Raw genomic sequence first — 21,681 nt, forward strand, 5'->3', positions numbered from 1 at the left:
GCCCACCAGGGGGCGATGCTCTGCCCCTCCGGGGCGTCACTCTGCCGCGACCAGAGCCACTCTAGCGCCTGGGGCAGAGGCCAAGGAGCCATCCCCAGCGCCCGGGCCATCTTTGCTCCAATGGAGCCTTGGCTGCGGGAGGGGAAGAGAGAGACAGAGAGGAAGGAGGGGGAGGTGGAGAAGCAAATGGGCGCTTCTCCTATGTGCCCTGGCCGGGAATCGAACCCGGGTTCCCCGCACGCCAGGCCGACGCTCTACCGCTGAGCCAACCGGCCAGGGCCTGTTTTGTTTATTTAGAACATATTCCTTTGTTTCTCTATTTTTCTTTTTTAATTTTTCCATTGATTTGAGAGAGGGGAGAGAGAGCGAGGCATCAAAGTGTTTCATTTAGTTGTTCCACTTAGTTGAATACTCACTGACTGCTTCTCACATGAGCTCTGACTAGGGATTGAACCCATGACCTTGGCATAGAAGGACAGCACTCTATCCACTGAACCACTTGGCAAGAGCCTCTCTATTTTTCTTGACTCTCTGTGTTGGTTTCTATGCATTATTAAACAGCCACCTCCCCTAGTCTTGAAAAGGAGTAGCCTCAGGTAGGAGATTAACTCTTAATTGTTCGACCTTTCCCTAGCCTTTGATTGTATCTCAAAGTGATAAAATGTTGAGACCAGTAGACTGTAATAAGTTACAAATGAATATTTGTAATAGCTAAAGCTAGGCCACCACCAAGAAAACTATACAGTGAGTTATACTCAAAAACACTATGAATCAATCAAAATGAAATGATAAAAAAAAAAATGTTCAAGTAAAACACAGTAAGGCAAGAAAGAGGAAAGAGAGGAACAAGAAACGGAGAACAGAAGACAAATACTAAAACGTCAGCCTTGAGCCCTGATACATCAGTAATAGCTTTAGACATAAATGGTCTAAATTTTTATCAGCGAAAAGAAAGAAATTACCAGAGTGGATTTTAAAAAACCAGCCGCATTACCCAACTAGATGCCGCCTACGGGAAACTCACTTCAAATATAACTATATAGATGGGTCAAAAGTCAAAGGGTATAAAAGATGCAGCCATTAATTTTTTTAAAAGCAGGCATGAATAGATAAACACCACGTAACATGTATTTCAGAGGGGAAAAAAATAATCAGGTTGAAAAAAAGAGACATTACTTTGAGTTCAGCCAGGCTGCCGTAAACAAGATCAACATACACAAATCAATGACCTTGCTCTATACTAGCAATGGACATGTGAAAACTGAAATCTAGAACACAGCAACATTTAAAATTTACAAATAAATAAATAAAGAGCCTGACCTGTGATGGCGCAGTGGGTAAAGCGTCGACCTGAAATGCTGAAGTCGCCGGTTCGAAACCCCGGGCTGGCTTGGTCAAGGCACATATGAGAAGCAACTACTACGAGTTGATACTTCCCTTTACCTCCACTCCCCCCTCTCTCCTCTCTCTAAAAATCAATAAATTAAAAAATAAAAATCCCGTAGGTATAAATATAACAAAACAGGCACGGGATCTGTATGCTGACAATCACAAAATGCCGGTGAGGGGAAAAATTATGGACAAGTCAAATAATTGGAGAGACATACTATCTTCATGGACTGGAAGAGTCAACATAGTAAAGACAGAAGTTCCCTGTGAATTTATCTATAGGTTTATCACAATTTCTGTTAAAATTCCAATAGGTTTTATAGATAAAGATGAGGTTATCCTAAAAATTATATGAAAAGGCAAAGGAATTAGAATAGCTGAAAACAATTTTGAGAAAGGAGAATTGGTGGGAGGAGTCATTGCTGTGTTCAGTGTTGAGCACACAGATTGACAGGACCACACCTATGCACCTCGCTGAGTTTTCCCAAAGGGGCACAAGCCACTCAATGGAGACTGGACAGTCCTTTCTAAAACAGTATCAGAGCAACTAGACATTCACAGGCAAAATACATAAATAAGAAGAACCCACAAAAACCAGCCCTGGCTCGTGGCTCAGTGGATAGAGCGTCAGCTCAGCATATGGACATCGCGGGTTTGATCCCTGGGCAGGGCACACATGAGAAGCAGCCATCTGCTTCTCCCCCCTGAACCCCATCCCTCTTCCTCCTCCTCTCCCTCTCCCCCTCCCACAGCCAGGGGCTCAATTAGTTTGAGCATGGCCCTGGGCACCAAGGATGGCTCCATTGGAGCACATCAGCCTCAGGTGCTAAAAATAGCTTGGTACTTGAACATCAGTCCTAGACAGGGGTTGCCAGGTGGATCCCAGTCAGGGCATGTGTGAGAGTCTGCCTCACTATCTCACTATCTCCCCTCCTCTCACCTAAAACACACACACACACACACACACATACACACACCCCTTTGACCTAAACTCTACATTGCACACAATGATTAATTCAAAATAGGCTATGGGTTCAAGTGTAAAAGGTAAAACTCTTCTAAAAGAAAATATAGCAGAACACTTTCAGGACCCTAGGGCCAGGCAGAGAGAGCGTTCTTAAATGTGACACCAAAAGTACAATCTATAAAATAAAACAATAAATTAGACCTCTGCAAATTTAAGAAATAAAAAACACCTTTGCTCTGGGAAAGACCTCATCCAGAGGGTGACATGGCAAAACACAGACCGGGATGAAATGTCCAAACCTCATGTCCAAGTCCTGCATCTAGAAAACATGAAGAAATCCTCAAAACTCACCAGTCAAAACGTTCAGAAAACGGGTAAACACGAGGAAACGGTCGTCCAAGAAGAGATACTGATGGCCAACAGGCGCATGAAAATACGTTCAACAGGGTTAGAACTGAAAATGTACAAATCAATCCCACACTGGGACGTCACCACGCACCGTTATTAGAGTGCACCGTTATGATGGCGGGACTGTAAACCAGCGCGGCCGCTCTGGAAAACAGGTATTCAGTTCCTTCCCCACGCTGACCGCGTGCTCCCCACGCCACCCAGCAGTCACGGTCCTGACCACGGATCCCAGAGTGAGGAAAACGTAAGTTCCCCCGAGAACCCGTAGGTGGTTTTTCGTAGCATTTTTTTTTATTTATTCATTTTAGAAAGGAGAGGGAGAGACAGAGAGAGAGAGAGAGAGAGAGAGAGAGAGAGAGAGAGGAGAGACAGAGAGAGAGAAGGTGGGGAGGAGCTAGAAGCATCAACTTCCATATGTGCCTTGACCAGGCAAGCCCAGGGTTTCGAACCGGCGACCTCAGCATTTCCAGGTCGACGCTTTATCCACTGCGCCACCACAGGTCAGGCCGTAGCATTTATATTTGCAGTCACCCCAAACTGGACACAACCCGGATGTCCATCAGCAGGGGCGCAGTGAAACCACATGGGCACATCATCTACCAGTGGTCGGCAAACTCATCAGTCAGCAGAGCCAAATATCAACAGTACAACGATTGAAATTTCTTTTGAGAGCCAATTTTTTTTGTATTTTTTTTTTTGTATTTTTCTGAAGTTGGAAACAGGGAAGCAGTCAGACTCCCGCATGCACCCAACTGGGATCCACCCGCCATGCCTACCAGGGGGCAATGCTCTGCCCATTTGGGGCGTCACTCTGTTGCAACCAGAGCCATTCTAGCGCCTGAGGCAGAGGCCATGGAGCCATCCTCAGCGGCCGGGCAACTTTGCTCCAATGGAGCCTTGGCTGCGGGAGGGGAAGAGAGAGACAGAGAGGAAGGAGAGGGGGAGGGGTGGAGAAGCAGATGGGCACCTCTCCTGTGTGCCCTGGCCAGGGATCGAACCCAGGACTCCTGCATGCCGACGCTCTACCACTGAACCAACCGGCCAGGGCCGAGAGCCAAATTTTTTAAACTTAAACTATATAAGTAGATACATTCCTTATTGAGGTAGTGCCCGCACGTGGTATTTTGTGGAAGAGCCACACTCAAGGGATCAAAGAGCTGCATGTGGCTCATGAGCTGCAGTTTGCCAACCAGGGATTACAATGGAATATCACATGAGTGATACAGACGGCGACTTGGGCGGCTCTCCAGGGCCTTATGCTTAGAGAAAGGACCCATGTGGACAGGTTACATAGTGTATGATTCCACTTCCACCCCATTCTCAAAACACAGCGGTGAAGAAGAGATGATGGTGCCGGGGGTGGTGGTCAGGGGCGGAGTTGGGGGCGGGGTGACCATCGGCCGAGAGAGAGAGAGAGAGAGAGAGAGAGAGAGAGAGAGAGAGAGAGAGAGAGAGAGATATCTCTGTGTGTTCTGTGTCTTGATTGTGGTGGCGATGACACGCATCTTTATACATGGGGTATGTTTGCAAAGACGCGCACACGGATACACACACGCTCACACCCACGGTTCGTGCCAGAGCTGGAGGAATCTGATGTGAGGTGTGAAGCCCAGGGAACGTTACCTGTCCCCGCACAGGTCCCCGGCTTTGATGCTGTCCACAGTCACGTGAGATGTCACCCCCCTGGAGGAAGATGGGCAACTAGGAACTATGTTTGCGACTTCTGTGACTCTATCATTATTTCCATTTTTTTTTTTTTTTTTTAATTTCAAAACTTCTCAGGACGTGGAAGAGAAAAACACTGCAGGGCACTGATTAAAGGGGTGGAGAGGGTGGCAGCCACCTAAAGAGCTGCTCTCCAGCCCGGTCCTAGGGGAGCTGTCCGTGGTGCTGACCCAGCCCAGGCGGGTCATTGGGAGAGAGCCTTGTTTCTCAAACACAACGTCCTTGTCTCCTGCACCCCACGCACCTGTCGGATCCCCTGGACCCTCACCACGGGGACCAGAGTGACTTGTCCCCTGGCATGTCTCCCCATACCTGCTGCATTTATGGAGAAAGGCCTGAGAGGGCAGACACCAGAATGTTAACCACGGTTACTGTGCGTGACTTTTTTTTTCACGTTGAGCTGTTTTCTAAAGTTTGTCTAATACAAGGATGACTTTGAGAAAGAGAAAATCAATACAAATTACTATTTTATAAAATACCATTGATGCTGCCCACTGCCCACAGCCCAACTCTGCTGTCTGTCCGCTAGTCAGGTGGGCTCAGCTGACCTCCTGGGCTGGGGCTGGGGATGGGGCTGGGGCTGAGGATGGGGCTGAGGATGGGGCTGAGGATAGGGCTGGGGATGGGGCTGAGGATGAGGCTGAGGCTGAGGATGGGGCTGAGGATGAGGATGGGGCTGAGGATGAGGCTGAGGCTGAGGATGGGGCTGAGGATGAGGAGGGGCTGAGGCTGGGGCTGGGGCTGAGGATTGGGCTGAGGCTGAGGATGGGGCTGAGGATGAGGCTGAGGCTGAGGCTGAGGATGGGGCTGAAGATGAGGATGGGGCTGAGGATGAGGATGGGGCTGAAGATGAGGATGGGGCTGAGGATGAGGATGAGGATGGGGCTGAGGATGGGGCTGGGGCTGGGGCTGAGGATGGGGCTGAGGATGAGGATGGGGCTGAGGATGAGGCTGAGGCTGAGGATGGGGTTGAAGATGAGGATGGGCCTGAGGATGAGGATGGGGCTGAAGATGAGGATGGGGCTGAGGATGGGGCTGGGGCTGAGGATGGGGCTGGGGCTGGGGCTGAGGATAAGGCTGAGGATGGGGCTGGGGCTGAGGATGGGGCTGGGGCTGGGGCTGAGGATAAGGCTGAGGATGAGGCTGGGGCTGAGGATGAGGCTGAGGCTGAGGATGGGGCTGAGGGTGAGGATGGGGCTGAGGCTGAGGATGGGGCTGAGGCTGAGGATGGGGCTGAGGATGAGGATGGGGCTGAGGATGAGGCTGAGGATGGGGCTGAAGATGAGGATGGGGCTGAGGATGAGGCTGAGGCTGAGGATGGGGCTGGGGCTGAGGCTGGGGCTGAGGATGGGGCTGGGGCTGAGGATGGGGCTGGGGCTGAGGATGACGATGAGGATGGGGCTGAGGATGAGGATGGGGCTGAGGATGGGGCTGAGGGTGAGGATGAGGATGGGGCTGAAGATGAGGATGGGGCTGAAGATGAGGATGGGGCTGAGGATGGGGCTGAGGGTGAGGATGGGGCTGAAGGTGAGGAAGGGGCTGAGGATGAGGATCGGGCTGAAGGTGAGGATGGGGCTGAAGGTGAGGATGTGGCTGAAGGTGAGGATGAGGATGGGGCTGAGGATGGGGCTGAAGGTGAGGATGGGGCTGAAGGTGAGGATGGGGCTGAAGGTGAGGATGAGGATGGGGCTGAGGATGGGGCTGAGGCTGAGGCTGAGGCTGAGGATGGGGCTGAGCTTGAGGATGGGGCTGGGGCTGGGGCTGAGGACGAGGATGGGGCTGAGGATGAGGCTGAGGATGGGGCTGGTGCTGAGGATGAGGATGGGGCTGAGGATGCGGCTGAGGATGGGGCTGGTGCTGAGGATGAGGATGGGGCTGAGGATGAGCATAGGGCTGAGGATGAGGATGGGGCTGAGGATGAGGCTGAGGCTGAGGGTGGGGCTGGGGCTGAGGCTGGGGCTGAGGATGAGGATGGGGCTGAGGATGAGGATGGAGCTGAGGATGGGGCTGGGGCTGAGGATGGGGCTGAGGATGAGGATGGGGCTGAGGATGAGGATGGGGCTGAGGATGAGGATGAGGATGGGGTTGAGGATGAGGATGAGGATGAGGATGAGGATGGGGCTGAGGATGGGGCTGATGGTGAGGATGAGGATGGGGCTGAGGATGAGGATGGGGCTGAGGCTGAGGGTGAGGATGAGGATGGGGCTGAAGATGAGGATGGGGCTGAGGATGAGGATGAGGATGAGGATGGGGCTGAGGATGGGGCTGAGGGTGAGGATGAGGATGGGGCTGAAGATGAGGATGGGGCTGAGGCTGAGGGTGAGGATGAGGATGGGGCTGAAGATGAGGATGGGGCTGAAGATGAGGATGGGGCTGAGGATGAGGATGAGGATGGGGCTGAGGACGGTGCTGAGGGTGAGGATGAGGATGGGGCTGAGGATGAGGATGGGGCTGAGGATGAGGATGGGGCTGAGGATGAGGATGAAGATGGGGCTGAAGATGAGGATGGGGCTGAGGATGAGGATGAGGATGGGGCTGAGGATGGAGCTGAGGGTGAGGATGAGGATGGGGCCGAGGGTGAGGATGAGGATGGGGCTGAGGATGAGGATGGGGCTGAGGATGGGGCTGGGGCTGAGGATGGGGCTGAAGGTCAGGATGGGGCTGAGGGTGAGGATGGGGCTGGGGCTGAGGATGAGGATGAGGATGGGGCTGAGGATGGGGCTGAGGATGAGGATGGGGCTGAGGATGGGGCTGGGGCTGAGGATGGGGCTGAGGGTGAGGATGAGGATGGGGCTGAGGATGGGGCTGAGGATGGGGCTGAGGATGAGGATGGGGCTGAGGATGAGGATGGGGCTGAGGATGGGGCTGGGGCTGAGGATGGGGCTGAGGGTGAGGATGAGGATGGGGCTGAGGATGGAGATGGGGCTGAAGGTGAGGATGGGGCTGAAGGTGAGGATGGGGCTGAGGATGAGGATGGGGCTGAGGATGAGGATGGGGCTGAAGGTGAGGATGGGGCTGAAGGTGAGGATGGGGCTGAAGGTGAGGATGAGGATGGGGCTGGGGCTGAGGATGGGGCTGAAGGTGAGGATGAGGATGAGGATGGGGCTGAGGATGAGGATGGGGCTGAAGGTGAGGATGGGGCTGAAGGTGAGGATGGAGCTGAGGATGGGGCTTGGGCTGAGGATGGGGCTGGGGATGGGGCTGATGATGGGGCTGGGGATGGGGCTTAGGTTAAGGATGGGGCTGAGGATGAGGATGGGGCTGAGGATGGAGATGGGGCTGAGAATGGGGCTGAGGATGAGGATGGGGCTGAGGATGGGGCTGAGGATGAGGATGGGGCTGGGGCTGAGGATGAGGATGAGGATGGGGCTGAAAATGAGGATGGGGCTGAAGATGAGGATGGGGCTGAGGATGGGGCTGGGGCTGAGGATGAGGATGGGGCTGAGGATGGGGCTGAGGATGAGGATGAGGATGGGGCTGAGGATGGGGCTGAGGATGAAGCTGGGGATGGGGCTGGGGCTGAGGATGAAGCTGGGGATGGGGCTGGGGCTGAGGATGGGGATGAGGATGAGGATGAGGATGGGGCTGAGGATGAGGATGGGGCTGAGGATGGGGCTGAGGATGAGGATGATGATGGGGCTGAGGATGAGGATGAGGATGGGGCTGAGAATGAGCATGGGGCTGAGGATGATGATGAGGATGGGGCTGAGGATGAGGATGGGGCTGAGGATGGGGCTGGGGCTGAGGATGAGGATGGGGCTGAGGATGGGGCTGAGGATGGGGCTGAGGATGAGGATGAGGATGAGGATGGGGCTGAGGATGGGGCTGAGGATGAGGATGGGGCTGAGGATGGGGCTGAGGGTGAGGATGAGGATGGGGCTGAAGATGAGGATGGGGCTGAGGATGGGGCTGGGGCTGAGGATGGGGCTGAAGGTCAGGATGGGGCTGAGGATGGGGCTGAGGGTGAGGATGAGGATGGGGCTGAAGATGAGGATGGGGCTGAGGATGGGGCTGGAGCTGAGGCGGGGCAGTGGTGGTGTCTTGTCCCTGCGTCCCCTCTGGGTAGACATCCCTGGCCTGTCTCCTACCCCCATCTTTACCGTGACAACTTCTGTTTCCCCTTCCAGGTTCTGAGCACAGACCTCCTCAAGGTCTCCCGACTCTGCAGGGAAGGTGACGGCCCCTCTTCCGTGTCCCCCACACCTTCTCACAGCACGTGGGACTGTCAGGTCAGTGGCTGCCTCTCCCGTCGGACTTCCTTGTTTTTCATACCTTTCTTACACCTGGTCTTTCCATGGTCCAGTGAGGATGGACATCTTCTTGGTTTTCTGGACATTCAGCCAACGAGGTGCCCCCAGGAGCCGGGAGAGAGGAGAGGGGCTGCACTGTCCCAGCTGGCTGTCCTCCCCTGCAGGCCCCACCCCGGGCCCTGGTGGCTCTCATCCCAGTGAGCCAAGTTCTGCTGCCAGCTAGCTCTGCGGGACTTCCACACCTTCTCTCCAGAACTGGTCACTTTCTAATTGGACTGTGGCTGATATACTCTTAAGGGGTGGGGGGCAGGTTTCGTTGACTTCTCCAGCATGTCTGGTACATAGTAGGAGCTCCACAGTGGTATGCTGGATGGATGAGTGGATGGATGGATGGATGGATGGATGGGTGGGTGGATGGGTGGTGGATGGATGGATGGATGGGTGGTGAATGGATGGATGGGTGGTGGATGGATGGATGGATGGATGGATGGATGGATGGATGAGTGGATGGATGAGTGGATGGGTGGATGGATGGATGGATGGATGGATGGGTAGGTGGGTGGATGGTGGATGGATGAGTAGGTGGGTGGATGGTGGATGGATGGATGGATGGATGGAGAATGGATGGATGGATGGGTGGATGGGTGGATGGATGGGTGGATGGTTGGGTGAATGAATGGATAGATGGATGGGTGAAATCTTAGGAACATCCATCTGGGGTTTTCTGCAGTCTGTGCTCTGTGGTAACCTGGCAGAGAGAACACACGGGGCTTGGCCATGCACTTGGCCTCTGATATCAGACAGCGTTGACTCATCAGCCCTCCTGTGTCCATGCCCTTTGCCACTGTGAACAGGGTAACTGTCCCCCCTTGACGGAGCTCAGCCCCGTGGGCTGGGATGTTCGCAGACACAACCCGGGGGCCTGCTCTCAGCCACCCCATGGGCCGCTGTGCTGCAGGACAACAGACCGCCTTCCCTGCAGGGTCTCCATCCCCACGGGTCCACGCCATACATGTGGGCAGGCTGGCACATGAGCACAACGTGTGTTGGGGTTGGTGGTTATGTGGGCATTATAGGGGCAACAGATAACTGCTAGCAGCCACGAGGGCCGTTCCACCCTCCCAGTGGTCCGGTACAGTGGAGGAGGGACAGAGGCTGGTGGCCTGCGATGGCCAGGCAGTCCCTGGCAGCAGGGCGGGGTGTGTGTGTGTGTGAGTGCCCATGCTCTGGCTCCCAGCCCATCTGACAGGTCTCCAGCCGCAGGGCAGCACTGGCTCCGGTAGGCACCCTCCGTCCTGCACTCAGAGCCCAATTCTGAGCCCCGGGGGATGCTGACCTCTCAACTCCCCCCCCTTCCCTTCCTCACTATACTTTCTCTCCTTCAGGCCACCGTTCCCAGGAAGCCTTCCAGACCCCTCCCAGACAGTACTTCCCACCCTGCCCCAGGCCGCTTGAGCTGGGTCACCTGCGTCCACGTCCAGTGCCCGGCTGGCCTGGGAGCTCCTTGGGGTTGGGGGCAGGGCGGGTCTGTCTCTGGGGCCCGTTCAGTGGTTGGCACAGGGCCTGGCACACGGCAGGTAGCTCATAAGTGTGTATGTCCTGTCCTGTTTGTGTCCACTCTGCTCAAGTCCCCTAGGATGACTCCCCGGACATGTTTGCGGCCCCAGGATTTGCCTGGCAGTTGGTGCCACCTCTGCCCAGCCCTGGGTGTCCAGGGTGGGCGGGGCCTCCGGGGTGCATTCTTGGCTGCTCAGGGACCCACGCTCTCCACTTGCTCTGTGTCCCTCTCTGGGTCCTCATCTGTCCCCTCCAACCCCTGCTTGATGGCAAGCGCTCTTGGGGGTGACGTGTCCCTCACACACCTGGCCTGTCTGGCCAGTTGCCCTGCCTACCTCTCTTCCACACCCATGGTTCCTGATTCCCTATAAATAGCCAGTTCTACCTCCTCCGTGACAGAGAGCAGCAGGCTTGAGGCAGCATGACCAGGATTGTGGCCGTGTTATTGTGTGACCTTGGGTGAAGCCCAGGACCCTGTCTTCCCTCTGTGCCTCCACCAGGCTGGGCATGGCCTCATGGCCTCGCTGTCCTGGGCACATCACATGTGGGGCTCCCCTGCACTGTCCTCCAGGACCAGTGACGGGTGAGGGGCCTGTCAGGTCGAGCAGAGACGGGCAGGAACGTGTGTCCACAGAAATGACCTGCTTTGGAGGGGCTCCATGGGGGGGGTGTCCAGCGAGAGCCCCCCAGATTGTGTGCCCCATGCGAAGGGCTCATACACAGGACCTTACTGGTGTCACCTGAACAGGACAACCTGGAGGTGGGCGGACGGGCCCCGCCCACAGCGGCGAGTGGCCGTCAAAGCCAGAAGCCAGAGCTGAGCCCTGTGGGAACCACCGGTTTCCTCTCGGTCTCAGAAAGGTGCTAAAAGTTGGAAACGGGGGTGAGCACCCTGTCCCCAGGGGTGTGCAAGGAGGGGCTCCTGACCTCTGGGCTGCTTCAAGACCCCACAACCCCCCTGCTGGGCAGCCAGTGGAGGCCCTGGTCCCTTCCTGGTGACCCAGCTGTTTCCAAGAACCCGCGGCCATTCCCTGCTCCAGCGCCTCCTGGGGCTCAGGGCTCACTCCCGGTCAGAAACTCGGATGGGGGAGGGGTTTGCCCTGGAGGGAGGGGCGGGGCCTGAGGAAGGAGAGGGGAGGCGCCTCCCAGCCAGGTAGGGAGAGTGGTCGTGGTCGGGAGGGAGGTCGGGAGGTCTGGCACCTCAGACAGGGAGCCCCAGGTGACCTGTCAGTGGGAACTGGGGGCAGGGTCCAGAAATGACATGTCCTCCTCAAAGCATTGCTCTGGCTCCTGGGTGGGATGAGGGGACCCTGTGGCTTCCGCAGCCCGAAGTTCAGGGGCACAGAGGGGCGGTGTGGGGACTGTCCTCTCTGAGGAGTCCGGGACAGCTGCTCAGTGGTGCCTTAAACCGCGGGCTCCCCGGCTTCAGGCCACCCATGCTGGGGTCTGCGGGCTGAGGCTGGCTCGGGGCTCCAGCACCCCTACAGCCTGTAGACTGGGTATCTTGGAGTACTTTCCCTGGAAGTGGGGCCCCAGCCCTCGCAGGGGGCCACCCACACCCCAGGACCCTTCCTGTGGTGACGCTGCAGGCCGTCCTCCAAGCTCTTACACTCACCCACTCACACCCCACCCCATCCCCTCTGGCTGCCCACAGTCCTGTGCACCCGCTCTGGTCCCGGCCCTGCACATAACCTGGTCGCAGACATACCCAGCCCGGCAACGACCCTCACACCCCTCCTGCACACCCACTCACGCCCCTGCAGGCCCTCCATGCCCTGTCCACACTGCCTCTCGCTCTCAAAGCTGCTGGACAGTCTCCAGCCCAGGGTTACTGCCCACCTCCTCCACGGACCCTCGTGTACCCCCCCCAGGGCCACTTGGGGCCACTCCCATTCTCCTGGGAGCAGAGCTCAGTGGTGACCCGAGCCCCACCCCAGGACTCCCACCACCCCGTCAACCGCCCCACCCACTGGACACAACTCTCCCTAGAACCCCGCAGTAAAAACCCTGCACAAACAAGTATTTGGGTTTTTTTCCTTTTGCAGAATTTTTTTTTTTTAAGTAGGCATGTCTTTTTTTTTTTTCCTCCTCTTTCTCACTTTACAGCAAACATTGCAAATATAGAAATATTTTTTCTGTACATTAGGACAAGGACAGTGTACAGTGAGACAGGGCTGTGCACACACACCCAGCCCACACCCCTTCTGGCCACCCTCAGCCTTCCACAGGCACCCCCCCCTCAGGTCCCCGGGGCTCCGGGACGCCCCACAGGCCACTCGGCCGCCTGCAGTCACTCCTCCCCTCTTTGGTGGCCTCCGGTGGTGGCGACGAAGACGGGACTGGACAGAGTCCACGGGAAACCACGACGGAGATCATGCGAGGACCCGGGGGCCGTGCTCCATGTCTGGTGTTTTATCTTTTTAAGAGAACTTGACTTTTATATATATATATATTATTTTTTTAAAAAAAGAAAAGAGGAAAAGGCAGAGAATAATCAAAACAGGAAAGATACTGGAAAAAAAAGTCCCCCACCCCCACCCCCCAACCCTAAGACACAGTTTTCTGAAGTCCCTTTGTGTGTGTGTGTGTGTGTGTGTGTGTGCATGTGTGCGTGTGTGGACAGGCTGCTCACACCGTGAGCGCGTCCCAGGGCAGGTCTATCGGCTGTTGTCACTGTCTGCGCCCCCTCCCCGCTCTCTCTGTAGGGCCCCACCTGCACCTGCTGTCTAATGGGTGTGTGTACATGTATATATGTGTGTGTGTATATATATGTGCGTGTATATGCGTGTACATGTATGTATATGTGCGTGTGTGTGTGTGTTATGCAAGAGTCTCTGGGTCACAAGGAGCTGCAGTGGGTCTTGTGTCCTTTTTGGTCCAGTGGGCATCACGAGTTTCGGGGTTCTGTTCCGGGCGCGGGCCGAGGGCTCAGGACTTGTGCTGGGCCGACACGCCCTTCCAGTAGTCCAGGATGTCGTGCAGATCCTCGTCTTTGGCGAACTGGACCTTTTTGCGCAGGGCGTGGCCGGCCGCCATGAACTCCTCCGTGTCCTTGCGCCGCCGGCGGCTCAGGCGGAAGCGTTCCCAGATGCTGTGCGAGGCCCGGCAGGTGTACTCGGGGCTGGACGCGTAGCTCAGGTGGCGGTACTGCGGCGACAGCTGCGAGTAGGCCAGGTCGCGGGGCCGCGGCCGGGTCAGCGGCTCCAGGATGGACGCCTTGCGGCCGCCCAGGCTGTCGTGGGGGGAGGGCGCGGGCGGCGAGGGCGACTCGGCGGGGTGGGAGCCGGGGTACGAGTGCCGGTGCTCGCCGTACTGGCGGCCCTTCTCGGCCTCGGCCCGCAGCGCGGTGGCCGCGGGCGTCACAGTGAGGATGGCGTCGGCCGCGGGCGAGCTCTTCTCGATGTACTTGGCCTCGGTGGCGGCGGCGGCGGCCTTGTGCGCACCGGCCGCCTCCACGCGGAAGGCCCTGGGGCTCCGCGTGGAGCCGCTGGAGGAGGTGCTGGTGCGCGGGGGCCCGGGGGCCGCCTCCGCACTGTGGTGACGCTGCAGGCTGTGGCCGAAGGTGTCCTTGTACACGGGCGACAGGAAGCCGTGCTTGCTGGCCAGCGGCTCCGACAGCAGCACCAGCTGGGGCTCGGCCGCGGACACGGCCCCGGACTTGCCGCCCTGGAAGGAGGTGGACTCGGACTTGAGCGCGTCGATGCAGTTGTTGATGATCTGGTTGACCTTGTCCACCTCCTTGGCGATGGTGGAGATCTCGGCCACCGAGCTCTGGCTGTCGGGGCCGGGGCCGGGCCGGCCGAGCTCGCAGTCCCTGCGCTCGGCCGGCTCCCCGGTGCGCACCTCCATGTAGGTGCCCTTGCTGGCCTTGGGCGTCTCGCTCTCCACCAGCTTGTAGGGCTCCCCCTCGCTGGAGGCCGCCGGCATGAACGGGATGCGGGTGGCAGCCTCGGGGCCCAGCAGCGGACCCTGGGACAGCGGGGCCAGGCCGGGGGCCTCCATCTCCGGCCCGTACTGGAGCTCGATGATGGTCTTCTTCAGGCTGCCGGCCGCCGCGGCCGCCATCGCCGTCTTGTGCTTCTCCTCCTGGTGCCGGCGCTTCCGCAGGCAGTAGTAGACGGCGCCCAGCACCAGCACCATGCTGAAGAGGCAGCCCAGGATGGTCATGATGTAGTGGGTGGCGGTGGAGGGGCTGGGCACGGGCCCCGGCGGGCCGGGCGGCTTGGGCAGGCAGAGCGTGAGGCAGGTGTGGTTGTGCAGCAGCCCGGAGCTGGTGGACACCACGCAGTAGGTGTAGTTGGTGAGCGAGTACAGGTTGGTCAGGCGGATCTCCTCCTGGGGCTTGGTCAGCCTGGAGACGGTGGACGGCCGGCTGTTGTTGAAGTGCTCCAGCGTGTACAGGCGGTTGTTGGGGCTGGGCAGCTGGACCGTGATGGTGGCTGAGTTCTGCGTCAGCTGCTTGACCTTAATGAGGGGCCGGGCCTCGGCCTGGGTGGCCAGAGTGGGCAGGGCCACCAGCGGGGTGGTGCCGTCGCCGGAGAAGCAGTCGTCGGCGCAGGGGCCCTCGCTGGGCTCCGGGGGCGGCGTGGGGCCCGGCAGGCGGCCTGGGGGCGGGCGCTCAGGCACGGGGCGGGTCTCGGCCGCGTAGGCGCCGTCTGTGCAGACGGACTGCAGGGTGCCCAGGATGCTGCGCTGCCCGTGGCGGCCCCGCCCCAGGAGGAAGTAGCCGGCGTAGGGGGGCGGGGACTCGCACTGCATGCGGTCGTAGGTCTGCGTGGCGTTGGTGAAGGCGGCCAGCCAGCGCAGGAAGCCCAGCAGCTCGCAGGAGCAGTAGAAGGGGTTGCTGTAGAGCTCGCAGGCCGAGAGCCGGGCCAGGCCGGCGAAGGTGGCGCTGTGCAGCCGCTGGATGCGGTTCATGGACAGGTCGATGTTGACGATGTTGGGGCACTCCCAGAAGGCGCCGGGCGTGACCACCTCGATGAGGTTGGCCTGCAGGTACAGGTACTCCAGCTTGCCCAGGCCGCGCAGCGCGCCCTCCGTCAGGTTGCGCAGCCGGTTGTAGCCCAGCTGCAGCACCTGCAGGTTGAACTGGCCGGAGAAGGCGCCGTCCTCGATGTAGGCGATCTCGTTCTTGGTGAGGTTGAGGTACGTGAGGTTGCCGAAGCGGCTGAGGGCGGCGTACTGCACGCTGTGGATGCGGTTCTCATTGAGCCGCAGGTCCACGATGGTGCTGTTGATGTGCTGCGGGATGGCCTCGTAGGGCGGCTGGTTCTGGCTGCAGATGGCCAGCCACACGAAGCCCTTGTCGCCCTCGATCAGCCAGCAGTCGCCGCGGGCCAGGCCGCCCGCGTGCAGCAGGGTGGCGGCCGCCACGCACAGCCACAGCGCGCCCCACCGGCACCGGGCCATGGGGACCGCCCTGCGGGAGACCCCGCTCCGCCTGCCCCGGGAGACTGGGTGGGGGTGGGGGGCTGGGCGGCACCCCGGAGGGGAGGAGGGGAGGGTGCCCGCTCTCTCAGGGGCGTCCTGTCCCAGGCCGCATGGTCGCATAGCGAGAGCTGGGAGGGGGCGCCGCCGTCATGGCCGTCCGCCTCTCGTCGTCCGCCTGCTGCTGCTGCTACATCCTGCCATCACCATGGCCTCCATCCCCATCGGCCCGGGCCTCTGGACCGCTGCCCTCTGCGTCTCCAGCTCAGGGGGTCCTACAGCGAGATAGGAGACAGCCAGTCAAGTCAAGAGGTGGCGGGCGTCCCGCGGGTCCACAGAGCAGTGTGGCCCTGCGTCCAGCTGGGCTGCATACCTTGTACCTGAAGTCACAGGGCTGCTCCGGCCCTGCCTGTCCTCCCAGCACCTGTAGCCACCTGCAGGGGGTGCTCTGGGCTGCCCTCCACAACTCTCAGGGAGACACTGGTCAGGCACCCCGGGCAGGACAGTGAGGCTCTGGGCACAGCGTGCTACTCGGGGTCCCTAGGCCGTTACGGACCTGCCCCTGCCCCTCCCACCTCTGACCACCTGGGCCCCATGCCACTTCCTCCCGGGAAGGGACTGTCAGGGCACCCCGCCCTCTGTCCCTCACCCCTGGTGCCGGCACAGAAGCCGGGCTGTGACTGTTGGGGTGTGGAGGAGATGTGGTGGCCCCCGCTCCTCCAGGGACCCAGCCCCGCCTGGCAGGAGGACCCCGTCCGTAGCTCAGCGCCCGGCCTGCGTGGCCTTCCCCCACAGGACAGACAGACGCACGGCGTGTCTGCTTGTTAACACGGGATTTACAGCGGCCTCTGGAGCCGGCTGTGGCCTGGCAGGCGGCCAGCCGAGTGCATGTCACCGATATTGACGTTCACGGCCAGGCTGCTCCCTGGAGGCTTACACGAGGGGAAAGTGTGACATGAGCTGGGTTCCCCCCCTCCCTGGAAACTTCAGGAAGAACGGGTCTGGTCTGGTTCCTGGGGGACAGCCTGTTTTCTGACTTAAACAGAGGGGAGTGCACCCCACCCCATGCTGGGGCCAGTCCACAGCAGCAACGGCCTCTCTGGGCTCAGCCAGAAATGGCTGTGGGGGTGGGAGGGGGGCAAGCAGACTTGGGAGGTCATCTCCCCAAACGAGGGAGCCGCTAGTCCTGGACAGCAGTCCCGGGGCGGGGGTGCCGCTCTGAGCTCGTCTCCGTCACCATCTCACGGTGCCTGTCCCCTCCTGCCCTCCCCAGCCTGTGCCCAGCTGCCCAGGAGCCTGACAACCTGGCAGAGCTGTGATCTATGTCTCCCCGGGGCTCCCGGGGGCTGGCGGGCTGACCGAGGCTGGCTCCAGCCCTGACCTCCGGGAGGCAGTGCGGGAACTGCCGCCCACCCAGGAAGCACTGCTCCCCGGCAACGCTGATCATAATCACCTTTAATCTCTTGCTCAAAATAACCCAAAGTCAAATTAAGGAGGATTACAGAGCCTAAAGAATCCTTATCGCAGGCAGGCGTGGGCGGGCGGAGACACAGGCTCCCCAGCTTGCCCCGCCCCCACTCCCAGGTCCTGGGTGGTGGCTGTGGAGCCCCTGCTGAGCCGACAGACACCCCAGGCCTGGGGTGGAGTGCTGTTGAGCTGTTTGTGTGCACGTGCTCACACACACGGGCTCCCACACATCCACTGGGCTCCGCGTGCCCCGGTCACACACACACACGCTGGGACCTACGTTAGTGTGCACACTGCAGGGAACATGGTTCTGTCCAAGCTCGTGTGGGTGTCCCGGCACCTCCGAGGTCCTCCCGTTGCCACGAGTCGCCCCAACCCAGTGTGACAGTCTAGGAATTTGTTGTTCTGTCTGGGCACCTTGAGTGACACGTGGTTCTGGGGACAGTCTCACCTCCCTGGGCGCGTTCAGCTGGCTCATGGGAGGACAGAGTTAGGGTGGGTTCCTGGCCCTGGAACGAGGCGTGCCCCCTCTCTGGGCCCCCCTGTGTTTTGCTCTCACTTTGGTGCCCAGCACCCGCCCCCAGAGCCTGGGCCGGGGGGGGGGTGTCCTCACCTACCCACCTGTCCTCAGAGGTGTGGCTGTGACCCTGGTGGCTGTCCCCGACCCAGGACGAGCTGCTTCTGCCCTTTCTACAACCCCGAGGGCCTCAGCCCGGGATAGACCCCGAAGTGCTCACTCCACATCTTCACAGAGGGGAAACTGAGGCCCAGACAAAAAAAACTTGGTCCCTGGAGGAGGCCCCTCGGAATAACCCGGGGGGCGAGGGGAGAACAGGATACACCCTGTGAGTCTGGGAGCTCTCAGGGGGCGGATGCAGGCTGGGCCTCGGGGCACAGCCACCTGGGGAACAGGCCACGTCCCCTAGAGAGGTTCCACTCAGCTGAGGGACGGTCCCAAGCCCCCCTCCCCCCTCGCGCATCAACTCATTCATTCTGTAACTCACCCGTCCCCACCCGATGTCCCTCACTGTCACATACTGACACACCCGTCCCTGGGCGTCCCTCACTGAACAACTGTTCCCTGCACGCCCCAGAGGGGGGGGGTGCACACACCAGTCGCTCACCTCACACTCGGGATCCTGTCACAAGTGGGGGGGGCACTCGCCCCCATTGGTCCTCAGCCCCACACGTCGCGAGACTGGGGCTGGACCACCTGTGTCCCTGCTCCTCCTCCTGCGCCCCCTCCCCGCCCACCTGTCCATCCAGTAGGGAGGGCAGCGCGGCTCACGTGTGGCTGCTGGGCATTGGAAATGTGGTTGTACCGGAGAGCATAGTTCTAGATCCTTCCATAAACATCACACCTTGACCTCAACACCCTCTGGCCCCTGCCCCTGCCCCATCTCCCTCCCTCCGCCCCTCCAGCACCGCGTCCATCCCCCACACCCTCTGTGCCCATCAAGGTCACCGGTGACCTCTGTCTCGCCAGCTCCGAAGGGCACAGGCCTATTTTTATCTTGCTCAGCCGCCCGCCAACACCTGGCCCAGGTACCTGCCCGCTGCTTCGGAAATCCTCCCTGCTCTGGGCGTCCGAGCTGCCACCGTCTCCTGCCCTGGTGTCCTCCACGGGCCACTGTTCCCCACGCGGGACCCTCCCCCTCAGCCTGACCTCCGTCCCCGTGGTTCCAAGGCTCTCTGCACGGGCCCAGCCTGCTGTCCACCTTGACGACCTTGAAGCCCAGACCCGTGCCTCTGCGTGGAACTCACCACCTCTCTCCCTCCACCCCTGCCCCAAAGCCGGGGTCCTCCTGGATTCCCACCTCTTCTACCCGACACCTGCCGGGGCGACTGTATCCGCCCCACCTCCCAATGTACCCGGGTCCCCCTCTCCCACCACTCTGTCTGCCCGGTGTCTCTCCACAACCCACTCCCCCCTTCCCCAGGGGCCTGGGGGTGCCGCCACGCTGCCCAGCACCTCACCTGGGACCCTCGCGGACACGCGCTTCTCCACACGGGGTGCGTGCAGTCCGCACCGCCCTCCCCTCTTCTGGGAAGCTGCTCCTCTCACCTGGAGCCCCCAGCCTCGCCCAGACACCCCACACCCACCCCGTGTCAACCCTGCCGGGTCCTCATCCTCCCGACGGGCCCGTCTGCTCACTGCCTTCGTCTCCTCACTGGCCTGTGAGCTCCAGCAGAGCAGTGTCCCATTCCCTGAGGGGACAGGGACCCGCGGCAGACACCTGGCTCAGGTGCAGACCTTGCTGGGCCCCAGTGGGGACGCTCGCCTGTCCCTTGACTTGCCTGTGATGTAGGCATCAACCCCAAGGGCCTGCGGTTTCTCACAAACACTTCCCTCCTTTCCGCACCTGGTCAGGCCCACGGAGCCATCAACACCCTCTGGTGGGACACAAACAGCCACCTGGCCACGGGCACCTCTCAGCGTCGGACCACACCAACCTGAACGCCCTGGGGTGTTCCCTCTCTCTCTCCTGTGGCCTCTGTGCACACGGCCTGGGCCTGAGCCCCACCAGGAAGGGAGGCCCCGCCATCCCGCACCCTCCGGACACCGGGCTCGAGCCAGCAGCCTCTGCCCGCCCACGCTCGCTCTCAATGGGCCCCCCGAAGTCACACAGCGATGACCCCGCTTGTTAGAGGAAGAAACGGGCGGAGGCCCAGCCTGGCCACAGCACGAGGACTTGGAGCTGGGTTTCCGGTTCCAACCACACGTGACTGTGGTTTCCTCACCTTTGAAATGGGGGTCACCTCCCTGCCTGGCAGGTTGGATTTGGGGCCCAGTCACTGCGGGCCCTACACCTCCACCCCCAGGCCGTGAGCTGTGACCTGTGGGGGGCAAAGTCCTCAGGTCACAGCGGGTGGGGGAGGAGGACACCCCAGGGTACACTGGAGGCCCCCCTCATGGGGAGGGGCAGAGGGCCATCTGGTCAACCTCTGGCCTCACTTTTGCAGACTGGGGAGCCCTCCGCTCACGTCCTGCCCTGGGCACTAACTCCTTCCACAGCAGCCAGACCGCGGGGCACCGCTGGGTGCTGGCCGGGGTGCGGGCCGCTATCCCCTAGGGAACGGGGGCGGCTGAGCCGGGTTCTTCCCGATTGCCACCACCAGGCCTTGGTTTCCTCACCTGTGGCGTGAAAGCGTGAGCCAGGCCCCTTAGGGGGGCCGCCCATGTCCCCGGCCAGAGCCCTCTGTGACGGCCGCTGACCACACACACCTTCCCCACTGCTGGGAGCCCCTCGGTCCCCGGGAAATAGGGCACGCAAGGCCGGCCCTGAGCCTCTTGTTACAGCGGCTCCGCAGCCCGCACCACAGCTGACGGAAGGAAGAAAGAAATATAGGTGGTTCCGGGCTTTTAAACATCTTATGACCAGATTTGCATAATCGCCTCAGCGTGCCGGGACGGGAACGCGTCTGTCTAAAAATATTGTCTGTCTCTTCGATCACAGAACCCAGACGGGAGACCGGGCGGGTCTGGGGACTCTCCACCTGCAGAGGGAAACCGCGGGCGGAGGGCCAGGCCCGGGGAGGAAGTTCTGGAGAAGTTCTCAGCCGTGCCCGTGTTTTGCCGATAGATCATGGTCGCCGCCGGTGTCTGCCTGGTTCTGCAGCTCCGCTCGGCCGCGTAGACCAGCAGAGCGGGTGGGGCCTGGAACTACCTCGGGCTTCAAGTTCCCAGACTGTGTGACCTTGGGCAAGTCACTCAACCCCTCTGAGCCAGTTTCTCCCCTGCCGAGCGGAGACCCCTGGTGGGAATCCACCCCCTGACGGTGAGAACAGTGTGACCCGGGTACTGGAGGCCCCAGGACATGGCCCGGCCCAGGCATGCCCTGAAAACACCGTTTCCTCCCCAGCCACCTGCCCTTGGGTGGGCGGGGCGAGAGGACGCACAGTTCAGGGTCGTGTGGGCAGACGAGCAGGCCGGCTGGGGGCCCACACAGGGGCCCAGTGAGGGTGGTCTGCAGGTCCTCACCCACCCAGACTGCCCACCTCCTTACAAGCTCCCTGTCCACCGAGGGAGGCTGGCAGAGGTCCCGGGCGGCTCCTCCGGGTCCTAGCACTTGGCTCCCTGAGTCAGGCCTGGCCAGTCCCCCCCCCCCCCCCACCTCGGCCGGCCTTGGCCTGGTTCTCTGTCCAGGAAGTGGAGGCAGAGGAACTGTGGCCTGTACCACGCCCACTTTCACCCCACCAGGATGCAGAAAGCACACGGAGGTCGAAGGGCGAGGCCTGGGAAGGCCCCGAGTGGCAGCCTGCCACACCTGCGGTGACCTCGGCTGGCCGGACCCCGCCTGCCTGTCCAGAGGCCGCAACAGCACAAGTGCCCAAACAGAGGCGGCCGTTCCTCTCTGCAGAGTCCCGCACACGTCGAGCACCTGCTGTATACCTAGCCCCCTCCTCCAATTCCCGGGAGCCGGGCACCAGTGTGACTCCAGCAGATGATGGTGAGACAGAGACGAGAAGGCAGAGGGTTCTGCGCAGGGG

At 60.2% G+C, this 21,681-nt stretch overlaps 1 protein-coding gene across 3 annotated transcripts in view; it reads right to left on the reverse strand.

Annotated features, from left to right (window-relative positions):
* Nucleotides 1–12,880: 12,880 nt before the first annotated feature.
* Nucleotides 12,881–21,681, reverse strand: part of ELFN1 (extracellular leucine rich repeat and fibronectin type III domain containing 1) — a 59,620-nt gene continuing 50,819 nt past the window's right edge. For 2 of the 3 annotated variants that reach the window (XM_066273524.1, XM_066273523.1), the window contains exon 3: nucleotides 12,881–15,998. In XM_066273524.1, coding sequence (XP_066129621.1) covers nucleotides 13,225–15,846 — 2,622 coding nt within the window. In that variant the 5' untranslated portion in view covers nucleotides 15,847–15,998 and the 3' untranslated portion in view covers nucleotides 12,881–13,224. Of the gene's footprint in view, nucleotides 15,999–17,027; nucleotides 17,092–21,681 lie in introns of those variants that run through there. The other variant, XM_066273525.1, reaches the window with a different exon arrangement.

This window comes from Saccopteryx bilineata, chromosome 4, assembly GCF_036850765.1.
Source record: "Saccopteryx bilineata isolate mSacBil1 chromosome 4, mSacBil1_pri_phased_curated, whole genome shotgun sequence".
NCBI lineage: Eukaryota > Metazoa > Chordata > Mammalia > Chiroptera > Emballonuridae > Saccopteryx > Saccopteryx bilineata.